This window comes from Lucilia sericata, unplaced genomic scaffold, assembly GCF_015586225.1.
Source record: "Lucilia sericata isolate MDLA Ls3-8-SP2 unplaced genomic scaffold, ASM1558622v1 Contig000256F_arrow, whole genome shotgun sequence".
NCBI classification, from domain to species: Eukaryota; Metazoa; Arthropoda; class Insecta; order Diptera; family Calliphoridae; genus Lucilia; species Lucilia sericata.
In genome coordinates, this window is record NW_023994282.1 from 129,833 (window position 1) to 142,637 (window position 12,805).

At 29.1% G+C, this 12,805-nt stretch overlaps 1 protein-coding gene across 3 annotated transcripts; it reads left to right on the forward strand.

The window, feature by feature from the left end:
• Window positions 1–26: 26 nt before the first annotated feature.
• LOC119602844 (rab GTPase-activating protein 1-like) lies at window positions 27–8,767 on the forward strand. 3 transcript variants are annotated; one of them, XM_037954612.1, is made up of 9 exons: window positions 27–867; window positions 2,096–2,500; window positions 3,034–3,405; window positions 3,470–4,626; window positions 4,690–4,774; window positions 4,846–4,949; window positions 5,011–5,730; window positions 6,933–7,373; window positions 8,070–8,767. In XM_037954612.1, exons 1-9 carry the CDS (start codon window positions 666–668, stop codon window positions 8,244–8,246), a joined length of 3,663 nt encoding a protein of 1,220 aa, XP_037810540.1. In that variant the 5' UTR covers window positions 27–665; the 3' UTR covers window positions 8,247–8,767. The 3 variants fall into 3 exon arrangements, with proteins under 3 accessions (XP_037810540.1, XP_037810542.1, XP_037810541.1); XM_037954614.1 differs by having other exon boundaries at window positions 27–287; XM_037954613.1 differs by lacking the exon at window positions 27–867 and adding an exon at window positions 1,846–1,992.
• Window positions 8,768–12,805: the final 4,038 nt, after the last annotated feature.

Consider the following 12,805-nt stretch of genomic DNA (forward strand, 5'->3'; position numbering starts at 1 on the left):
AAAAAAAGAATGCAAATGTAAAGCAAGTGTCAAAGTTAAAGTATAATAGAAAAAAGCAAAGAAAGGAATCGCAAAAATAAAAGAAATAAATTTTTCCTCTCCACGATTAATATTAAACAATAACAAAAATTCCAAATATTTATAAACAAAATAAGTAAACGTATGTGAATATTGGTAATAAGTTTGTTAAATGTGCAGATAAAAAGAAATAGTTAAAATAAGTTTGCAAATGAAATGAAAAAATTCTATACGTAAGATTGAAAATTTTACAAAAACCCCCCGAGGAGGTAATTGATTGTCACATCATACCCCACTTACATACAATACTTTTTTTTTATTATAACTCAACACAATACTAGTGAAAATAATAAAAAAAATAACACAAACAATAGGAAGGCGAGCGATTCGTCATCGATTTACCAAAAAGGTTGAAAAAAGGAATACATTTTTTTAAAATTCCGACAATATTTCCTATAATTACTAATGTACACAATGTAAAACGATTATAATGTGGTAAACATGTTTAAAATAATACACTTTGCAATGTTTAATTTGAAATAATAGAAAATAAAAGTGAATAATTTGCATATTAAGAAAAACTTCTCCTACTCTTCTTGAGACCCCTAGAAACTCATTTATTATCATTTACTACGCCATATACGAACATGGATGATAATTTAAGTACGAAATCCTCGGAATCTTCAATAACCACAAGTGGAGAATATGAAATTGTTACCGATAGTAATTTGACAACACCACTTGATATACAACCATCATTGGATATTGCCAATAATCGTAATATTTCGGATATACAAAATGCTATGACTGATGCTTTAAAAGAGTTGGAATCTGAGAAAGCAGGAGAAGGTAAATAATACACAGTTATTGTTGAAAATATTACTTTCTAATCTGTTTAAAAATTTGAGGATTTGTTTTTTTTTTTTGTAAAAGAATAAGAAATTAGGTCGTTAGATAGGTACCTATTATAAAAAGAAAATGTGGGTGGACATTTTGTATAGTATTGCATTAATTGTTGAGTCACCCATTTACAATAACTATGTATCAACAATTGATTAATATAATTACTTTAATGATAATATTATATTGACCAATTAAATAAAATGAAAAAAACATGTTTGTTTGAATACCTAAAGATCTTTTGTGAGATAAACATATTTTAAAGAGCTATATGTACATACTGTTAACTTACTCCATCCATATTATGAGATAGATTCAAAAACAATCCTGTGTTTTAGATTTTGCTGAAACGATGTTTTCCTGTTTCTATTGGTTTAAATATCCATATAATATTAAATTTAATACCTATTAAAAGAGTTATAACTTATAAGTAAAGAAAGAAATCCCTAACTTACAGGAAATATTTAGACATTTTTTAACTGCCGACAGATTTTTAAAATGTAGCAATTGCTTGCAAAAGATTTTTAAAATTATTACTTCAAATTTACTCAAGGTTATTTTTGGCATTCGACAATATGTTCCCCTAATGCTGAATTTTTGGATATTTGCAGAATTTCCATTTCGGTCTAATCGGGTTTTATTATTGTTAGCAATCATAAATTATAATATATTGATATATATTTTCCAATTGGATTTACAATCATAGTGGATCAGGGTTAATGTTTTTTCAAACTAAAATATATCAACAACTATTAATTCTATAAAAACACCAAATTCTCCAGAAAATCTTGCGTAAAATCGATTTCAACCAACAGACGGACTGTCTAACTTTGCTTTCTAGTCATCTTTTAGCTATTATATTTGGATTTTATTTTAATACAGATAATGTATTACGCTTTAGGCGTACCTATTGTTTTCCAAATCTTTGTTAAAACAGCTGAAGAAATTTATAAACATTAAGCTGCTATGGTAACATCAATGATACCCAAAGAAAATAAATAACACTATACATCAAATATACGCCCCTCTTTACTCACATACTTTGCTCCAAAAACAAAAATACAAACCAAACAAGTACGTAAGCAAGTTATCAAAACGCATCATAAATTCTTATAATTGAATTGGCCTTTACGAGTCAATTGAAAGTTTATTGATTTATTTTTTTTCTCGATTTTAGTAAGTGGTAGTCTGGGTGTTTCGAATAATACAAATCTTAAGAATAAATCACTTACATTGCCCTTAATGGGCACAACAAGTCCAGCATTGTTAGTACCACACGATAAGTCGACAACAGCAGCAGCTTTAGCGATGAAAACTCAAACAATACCACCACGTTTAGCTGTAAAAGATGTCACCACCACCACCGTCAACAACAGCAATAATACACCAACACCCAAAAGTGATGAATCGAATTCAGAATTAAATCGTGTTGGCCAATCGGTATTTTATGATTGTATAGATGCGAATACTGGTGGAAATATGCCTGCCAGTATGACAGTGCGTACAAGCGGAGATGGAGGTGTTGATTTGGATGAGAAACAAGATGTTATGAAACCCGAAAGAAATGATACCGATGAAGAGAGTAAGTACCATAAAGCAATTCACAGTGTTTATTTAAAAGATATTTGAATTTTCTTAGAGATCAAAAAGAAAATTTAGTGAATAAAGAAGAAAATTTAGTGAATAATTAAGTTTTTAGTGAAAAACTGAATTTTTAGTAAAAGAATGGTAGTCAATGAATATTAGATTTTACTTTAAATTTTGAATTTTTAGTCAAAATTTTAATTTTTAGGTTATACTCAAATATTTCTGTATTAGTTTAGTTTAGTTAAAAAAGTTTTGACGCAAAGGGTCTATTGTTTTTCCCCAGAAGAAAGAGCAAAGAATATATGAAGAAGATAGAATAATAAGAAAGATGTGAAGAGTAAAGAAGGGAAATCTCCATTGTCCGTTACCAATCTATTCCCCTAATAAAGCCTAGATTTTGCTTAAAATATGTTGCAGTTACAGTTAGTCTAGACGTATTTCTGATAGTAGGATTAACAAGTTTAAATAATATGAAGATGAATTTATGCAAAAGAAACAGAAATAGAAAAAGCTAATTTTTTTTCTAAGTTTCCGAAATAGATCAAGGTTGCACCATATTTTCTGGTGTCACCTATTTGGGTGCAGCCAATATAAATGCTCCGAAATCAGAGCTGGATGTTTATCGCATAATGAGTGAACTAAATAATGGCACTGCTTCGAATGGTCTCAAAATTTCCATCAGTATACCGAATTGTTCGGATGGTTTGGTTGTGTTGCATGATGCCGATAGCAATACCATCATAGCCACCTATGAAATACAAAGTATTATATTGTATTTTCGTGGACCAATAGAGACAGTGGAACATGGATGTTTTGCTTTTACCTGGTTGCATGGTGATTCTTTATTTCAGTGTCATGTTTTTCGTTGCCATATACCCGAAGCGGTTAATCAAGTTAGCGGTAAGTAGTTGTGTTTATATAAAACTATTCTTGAAAAATAATGTATGGTGTTTTTTTCTAACAGCCTGTTTCCAAAAGGCCTTCCAGACTTATCCACCTAGCATGACTTGCAGTCTTACTTCTGCTGTGGACAGTAATATGATGAATTCCATAACATCGGATATCAGTGGTAATCCCTTAAATACGGCCGGTTATGAATTTTTAGTTTCTTTGGAGATACGCGAAAAGGTGGCTAAAAACTCCTATACTCCAGTGCCCCGTGATCGTCATTGCTTTAAATTAAGGGCCAATACAGATAAAGAAGTTTATATAACAGTCAAACAAACTCCCTCGACTGTTTTACAGCCCTTATTGATTGAACGTTGTTTTGGTGTATTATTAAGTCCCGGCAAGCTGGTGAGACAAGCTGATATGCAATTGATTGATATGATAACCATGGGATATATACAACCAACGGCAGCTGCTGCTTCCAGTGCAAGTGGCAATGGCAGTAATATAACGGCTGCAGCTAATGGTGATGCTCCAGCTTCACTTACCCCGTTATGTTTAAATCCCTATCATATTCGTGCAGAATGGAAGGCTGGCGAAAAAGCTTTTGAACAATTTAATGTGGAAACTTCTAAGACTTTCTTAACCGTGGCGGTTGATATTGTTATTCGTGGCATACAGGAGCCTGTAAGATTTGTTATGGAAACTCCTGTTAGCATACAGTCTGCTAGTGAATTGCGCATAATGGATCATTTTATTTCAAAGCGTCCCATGACTTTGCGTTTCTATTTACACTTGAAACGCACCACAGATGAGTATAGCTGGAAGGTCAGCTCTATAGATCCATCTGAAGAGATAACCGAACCACCACAACAGTCAACATCTTCTTCATATTTACTTAAATTTGGCATGAATAATTTGTCACGTATAGTACGCTCCGCTTCAATTGCCTCGATTGAAGATGAATGTCCCACTGATCCAGAAGATTTGTCAGATGGCGATGAACCCTTATTGAGTGGTACTGGTGAAGTTTCTAAAGATTGCTCACAAGATACTCTAGATGAATGGGATCCGGTACTTAAGGAATGGGATGGTGAAAAACGTCCCAAAAATTTAGCACCTTTAGTTCGTCTTGGAGTACCGGAGGCATTGCGTGAAATGATTTGGAAAAAATTGGCGGGAGTGGAAAGTAAAACCGAAATGCTCGATATGTATAAGAATTTAATAACCAAAGTAAGTGACAGCCCTGTTAAATGCTACCTACGTCTTGTGTCTATTCATTTATTTCTTTTCTAGGAAACCAAATGTGAAACTGTTATACAGCGCGATATACACCGCACATTTCCAGCACATAAATGCTTTAAAGAAAGTGGTGGTTCCGGTAAATAAAAACCTATAAACGTTTTTTATAATATATGTATAAAATCGTTTTTATTTTTAAATTTCCTTAAGGTCAAGATGCTCTTTTCAAAGTATCTAAAGCTTATGCGGTATATGACAGTGAAGTGGGCTATTGTCAGGGTTTGAGTTTTATAGCTGCTAGTTTATTGTTGCACGTAAGTTTTTCTAAAGATTTCAAATGTTTTCAAAAGTTTCAACTATTTATTTTTACAATAGATGCCCGAGGAGGATGCTTTTTGTGTTTTAGTATCTCTAATGTACGATTACAGTCTACGTGATCTCTATAAACAAGGCTTTGAGGTCTTATATCTACGTCTTTATCAACTGGAACGTTTAATCAAAGATCATTTGCCCAAACTCTATGAACATTTCGTAAATTGTGGCATTGAAACTCATATGTATGCCTCGCAATGGCTTTTGACTCTATTCACAGCTCGCTTTCCCCTATGTTTTGTATTCCATGTACTCGATGTATTCCTTTTGGATGGTATACCTTTACTATTTCAAGTTGCTCTCACTTTACTATCGATATGTGAAAATGATTTGCGCCAGTTAGATTTTGAGGGCATTCTCAAATATTTCCGTGTTACTTTGCCCAAAAAATGTCGCAGTTCTAGCCAGGCTAGACGTATTATGAAAATGGCTTGTGATCGTAAGATTAAAAAGTTAAAACAATATGAAGATGAATTTATGCAAAAGAAACAGAATGAAGAGCGTATAGAGAAAGAGGCTCAAATATATGAGAATCGTTTTGGTGGTGAAAGGCGTAAGTTACAGGGGGAGATAAATGAGTTGCAACAGAAATTAGCCGAAGCTAATGAACGTGCCATTGAGAAGGAGAAGAAACATACGGGTATTATACAGGATTACAAACAGATTATACAACGTTTGGAGCAGGATATGACGACATTGAATGAGACTTTGGGAGCAGTGATGGTGAGTTGTAAAAGTCCTTTTTTAAAGTTTTCTAAGAGGCAAGTTATCGTTAATTTCCTAAGGAAAGTGAATATTTCGAAAACATTCTATAAAAAGAGAATATTTCGAAAACATTCTATAAAAAGAGAACATTTCGAAAATTTTCTGTAAAAAAAGAAAATTTCGAAAATTTTCTGTAAAAAAAGAAAATTTCGAAAATTTTCTGTAAAAAAAGAAAATTTCGAAAATTTTCTGTAAAAAAAGAAAATTTCGAAACTATTCTATAAAAAGAGAAAATTTCGAAGCTATTCTATAAAAAGAGAAAATTTCGAAAATTTTCTATAAAAGAGAAAATTTTGAAAAATTTTTATAAAAAGAGAAAATTTTGAAAAATTTCGAAAATTTTCTGCAAAAAAGAAAATTTCGAAAATTTTCTGTAAAAAAGAAAATTTCGAAAATTTTCTGTAAAAGAAGAAAATTTCGAAAATTTTCTGTAAAAAAAGAAAATTTCAAAAATTTTCTGTAAAAAAGAAAATTTTTAAAATTTTCTGTAAAAAAAAGAAAATTTCGAAAATTTTCTAAAAAAAAAAAATCGAAAATATTCTATAAAAAGAGAAAATTTTTAAAAAATTTCGAAAATTTTCTATAAAAAAAGAAAAAATTTCGATAATTTTCAACAAAAAAGAGGAAAATTATAAAATTTTCTATAAAAACGAGAAAATTTTGAAAATTTTCTATCAAAAAGAGATTTTTTTCCAAAAAGAAAATTTTCTATAAATAGAAACAATTTCGAATAGCTATAGTCTAGTTTTCTATAAAAAAGGGTAAATTTCCGGAAATGTTGTAAAAAAGAGGCATTTGCGAAAGTTTTCTATAAAAAGAGAAATTTTTGAAAATTTTTTATATAAAGAGAAATGATCTATATAGAAAGATTTTTTATATAAAGAGAAATTTTCTGTATAGAAAGAGTGATTTTTTATATAAAGAGAAATTTTCTATATAGAAAGAGTGATTTTTTATATAAAGAGAAATTTTCTATATAGAAAGAGTGATTTTTTATATAAAGAGAAATTTTCTATATAGAACAGTAATTTTTTTATGAAATAAAGAAATTTTCAAGAATATTCTATAAAAGATAGAAATTAAAAAAAATTAAAAAAAGGAAATTTTATATAATGGAAAATCCTTTTTAAATGAAAACGTTTGCCTTTATTTTTTTCCAGACCACTGTATCCAAATGTCAAAATTGTTCACAACACATTGAACAGGACAACCATGCTAACAGTGTGACAACAACAATCACCAATGATAACATGTCTCTAGCAAATAGTAATAAAAATGCTAATGAACCACCATTGGGACCTTTAGATCCTCTGCACTCAGCCCTACATCGTATACGTGAGCTGGAATTGGAATTGGCACAAGCTAAACTGGCTCAAGTAGAAGCCGAATGTAAAAATCAAGATTTAAATCATCAATTAAGTACGACTATAACTGAAATGCAATCAAATCGTAATAGTTGGCAGCCATGGTTTTCGAAAACTTTAAATACGTTACAAGAAAAAGTCTCAACGCGTGGCAATCGGGATGCACAAACAACAGCGACATTTCAGTCGTATATGTCGGCAACAGGAAGTGAATCGAATTCGCCATCAGGTCATCAGGTATCTTAAGTGAAGAAAATATAATATAAAAACCTGTAATTCCCAAATGCTTTCAACCGTCCCAGCGTGCATCATTATATATCATCACAAAAAACATTCACTGAAATCGTTTTTTTTTTACCTTTTTTAAGTTTAGTTTTCTTTTTGTTATACTTTTCTCTTGGCACTTGCAAAATGTTTATTTATGATTAGAGAAAAACGTTTGTAATTTATGATACGAGTTAAAAAATAATTGAATTCTTAAAGTAATTTAATGAAAAATGAATTGACATCAAGTAAAGTTTGAAAATAAATGAACTGATATTACTTCCATATAGAAAACAATTTTCGTATAATGTAATTGTTACAGAATTGTTTAATTTCCTAAAATTTAACAAATATTTCTTAATTATCCAAACGTTTTTCTGTTTATTTAATTCTTTTATTCCCATATTTTCACCATGACAATATTATTATATAATTTTTTAAGTTTTTTTTCTTAATTTAAGTTGTGTTTATATAAAAATATATATATTCTTTATAGTTTTTCTTTAGCTTGGTAAACATTTTTATTCTTTCTTCGTTTAACAAATGAAATATGCTTTATTTGATAAAAATGTGTAATAAAAAAAAAACAATTATAATTGTTAACATGACCAGTAATTATACTCTTATTTTATTTTCTTTACTCTCTATTTATTAAACTTTTACTTACAGGAATTTAAAGCATTTTCCGTTACCAGCTCACCTAAAATGCCAGTCAAATTTCAAACAGCACGTTTACGCAGTAGTATTGATAGTTTACGTAATATAGTGGTTCCTTTGGAAAATTCTGGTAAAAATTTATTAAATGAAACCTTAAAACAACATCAACAACAGCAGCAGCAACAGTAAATGTTCATATTTAATAGGCAAACAGTAAACAAAATGAAAAAAAAGAAGCAACATTCCACACTGAAACACAGATTTAAAACAGAAAAATATATAGACAGACATACATACAAACATTAAAAACTATGTAGTACACTTAAGGGCAATATTTAATAAATGTGATTAAGTAATTCAATTCTCTCCAATAACCACCATTATAATAACAAAACAAAGATGATAGAAAGAATGAAAGAAAATATTTAACAAAAAATTATTAAAATATTTAACATATATTGTATATTAAGGCTTAATATTTGGTTTTAAAACAAAACAAAATTATTGTTCTTTCTTTCCCAGCAGAGTTTTTTAGTTGAAATTTATGTTTTTTAAAAGTTTTGCAAAGAAAAACTTTCGAAAAAATTTAAGGAAATGAGAAAATACCAAAATTGTTCAAAGCTAAGAGGAAGTTTTGACACTTTTCTATAAAAAGAGGAATTTTTAAAACTGTTCTTTCGATAAGATATATTTTTATAGTTTAGTCTACAGTCTATTCTATAGTTCAGTCTATAGGCTATATTATAGTCTATTCTATAGTTTAGTCTATAGTCTAGTCTATAGTTTAGTCTATAGGCTATACTATAGTCTAGTCTATAGTTTAGTCTATAGGCTATACTATAGTCCAGTCTATAGTTTAGTTTATAGTCTGGTCTATAGTCTAGTCTATAGGCTATACTATAGTCTAGTCTATAGTTTAGTTTATAGTCTGGTCTATAGTCTAGTATATAGTCTAGTATATAGTCTAGTCTATAGTCTAGTCTATAGTCTAGTATATAGTCTAGTCTATAGTCTAGTATATAGTCTAGTCTATAGTTTAGTTTATAGTCTGGTCTATAGTCTAGTCTATAGTCTAGTATATAGTCTAGTATATAGTCTAGTCTATAGTCTAGTCTATAGTCTAGTCTATAGTCTAGTCTATAGTCTAGTCTATAGTCTAGTCTATAGTCTAGTATAGTCTAGTCTATAGTCTAGTCTATAGTCTAGTCTATAGTCTAGTCTATAGTCTAGTCTATAGTCTAGTCTATAGTCTAGTCTATAGTCTAGTCTATAGTCTAGTCTATAGTCTAGTCTATAGTCTAGTCTATAGTCTAGTCTATAGTCTAGTCTATAGTCTAGTCTATAGTCTAGTCTATAGTCTAGTCTATAGTCTAGTCTATAGTCTAGTCTATAGTCTAGTCTATAGTCTAGTCTATAGTCTAGTCTATAGTCTAGTCTATAGTCTAGTCTATAGTCTAGTCTATAGTCTAGTCTATAGTCTAGTCTATAGTCTAGTCTATAGTCTAGTCTATAGTCTAGTCTATAGTCTAGTCTATAGTCTAGTCTATAGTCTAGTCTAGTCTAGTCTAGTCTATAGTCTAGTCTATAGTCTAGTCTATAGTCTAGTCTATAGTCTAGTCTATAGTCTAGTCTATAGTCTAGTCTATAGTCTAGTCTATAGTCTAGTCTATAGTCTAGTCTATAGTCTAGTCTATAGTCTAGTCTATAGTCTAGTCTATAGTCTAGTCTATAGTCTAGTCTATAGTCTAGTCTATAATCTAGTCTATAGTTTAGTTTATAGTCTGGTCTATAGTCTAGTCTATAGTCTAGTATAGTCTAGTATATAGTCTAGTATATAGTCTAGTCTATAGTCTCTATAGTAGTAGTCTAGTCTAGTCTATAGTCTAGTATATAGTCTAGTCTATAGTCTAGTATATAGTCTAGTCTATAGTCTAGTATATAGTCTAGTCTATAGTCTAGTCTATAGTCTAGTCTATAGTCTAGTCTATAGTCTAGTCTATAGTCTAGTCTATAGTCTAGTCTATAGTCTATAGTCTAGTATAGTCTAGTCTATAGTCTAGTATATAGTCTAGTCTATAGTCTAGTCTATAGTCTAGTCTATAGTCTAGTCTATAGTCTAGTCTATAGTCTAGTCTATAGTCTAGTCTATAGTCTAGTCTATAGTCTAGTCTAGTCTAGTATATAGTCTAGTCTATAGTCTAGTATATAGTCTAGTCTATAGTCTAGTATATAGTCTAGTCTATAGTCTAGTCTATAGTCTAGTCTATAGTCTAGTCTATAGTCTAGTCTATAGTTTAGTCTATAGTCTAGTCTATAGTCTAGTCTATAGTCTAGTATATAGTCTAGTCTATAGTCTAGTATATAGTCTAGTCTATAGTCTAGTATATAGTCTAGTCTATAGTCTAGTCTATAGTCAAGTCTATAGTCTAGTCTATAGTCTAGTCTATAGTCTAGTCTATAGTCTAGTCTATAGTCTAGTCTATAGTCTAGTCTATAGTCTAGTCTATAGTCTAGTATATAGTCTAGTCTATAGTCTAGTCTATAGTCTAGTCTATAGTCTAGTCTATAGTCTAGTCTATAGTCTATAGTCTAGTCTATAGTCTAGTATATAGTCTAGTCTATAGTCTAGTCTATAGTCTAGTCTATAGTCTAGTCTATAGTCTAGTCTATAGTCTAGTCTATAGTCTAGTCTATAGTCTAGTCTATAGTCTAGTCTATAGTCTAGTCTATAGTCTAGTCTATAGTCTAGTCTATAGTCTAGTCTATAGTCTAGTCTATAGTCTAGTCTATAGTCTAGTCTATATTCTAGTCTATAGTTTAGTCTATAGGCTATACTATAGTCCAGTCTATAGTTTAGTTTATAGTCTGGTCTATAGTCTAGTCTATAGGCTATACTATAGTCTAGTCTATAGTTTAGTTTATAGTCTGGTCTATAGTCTAGTCGATAGTCTAGTCTATAGTCTAGTCTATAGTCTAGTCTATAGTCTAGTATATAGTCTAGTCTATAGTCTAGTATATAGTCTAGTCTATAGTCTAGTCTATAGTCTAGTCTATAGTCTAGTATATAGTCTAGTCTATAGTCTAGTATATAGTCTAGTCTATAGTCTAGTCTATAGTCTAGTCTATAGTCTAGTATATAGTCTAGTCCATAGTCTAGTCTATAGTCTAATCTATAGTCTAGTATATAGTCTAGTCAATAGTCTAGACTATATACTAGACTCGTAGCTTATATGTTAGTACTATTTTAAACGGCAAGAACACGTGAGAATTCATATTTTTTAAGTTTTGAAAATAAAATAATGAAATTAGTTTATGTTCGGCAGACCGTTTTATTGTAGTCGAGATTATACATTTTGAGTTTAACTTTAAAAAGTGCAATTCATATGTTGGTCTTTTATTGAAAATTTTAACAATTTGTTATTCAAGCTGGGTTTTTAATTTTCATTTTATCTACCAATGAGTGTCTGTAGTTTTAGTATGTATATTTTAATTAAAGCTTATTGAAAATTACTTTTTTTTTATAAAAACTATTAAGAAAAACTCACAAAACTGAAATACATAATTTCCAGTAAATTTCACTTTAAAATATCAAGAAATCATTAAATGAATTTTTAGATTTTAATTAAGTAAAATTATATTTAGTTAAAGCATTAACATTTTTAATTTGTCAATTTGTCTCAGTTTGTATGTAACTTTATAAGGACACACACACACATACACAGTATTTAATGTCATATACATACATAATATATAATAATAAAAATGTCTGTTTAACGCTGAAGGTCCGCATAAACTGTACAAAATGCATTTATTAAGTCTATTTACAGTCAATGGTTTCTAATTAAAGTTCATTTTAAGTTAAAAATATTATGTATTTAAAAAAATAGACTTTCCTGTTGTGTGTCAATGAAACTTTGATTTTGCTAAAATGTATATAAAAGCAGAGTAAAGTAAACAATAGATATTCTATGATTTTAAGGTTAGGTTTAAATTTGAGATTAGTTCTAAATTTTCAATATTATTTATTCTTATACTAATTTTCGAATTAAAATTTCATTTTAATATAATTTTTTGTACAGTTTATGGCCCAAAAAAAAAAAACATACATACATAAAATTGAATTCACATAAATGTATGAGCATAATTATTTAATCATATACAAAATTTGCAAAAATACAAGTTAATAAAATACAATATAATCTAAAAAAAGTTATAGTGTTTCTTATTAGTTAAGAGGATTTCAAGGTAAGATGATTGGATTGTTAACTAAACGGGTATCAAAAAAAAAAATTTAACAATAATTTGTCGATAAAATTTATATTTCTGGTGAAAAATTGATTGAATATATGATTTTGAAAGTGAAGGTGAGACTTGGCGATGTAAATTTGATTTTGTGGTCAAGTAAATAACATGAAATAGTCAAGATTTGTGAAAAAATCTAATAGAATAACATTTTTCACCAAAAGCATGAAAATTTACATTATTGACATCATGTAAACAATGTGTAAATAACATGAAATATCCAATATATGAAAAAAATTATGATAGAATATAATTTTCCATCAAAATATCAAAAAATTACATTGTTGACATCATGTAAATAACGTATAAATAACATGAAATAATCAATATATGTGAAAAATTCAAATAGAATATTATTTATCACCAAAAACACAAAATTTACATTATTGACATCATGAAAACAATATGTAAATAATATGAAATAGTAAAGATTTAAGAAAAATTAT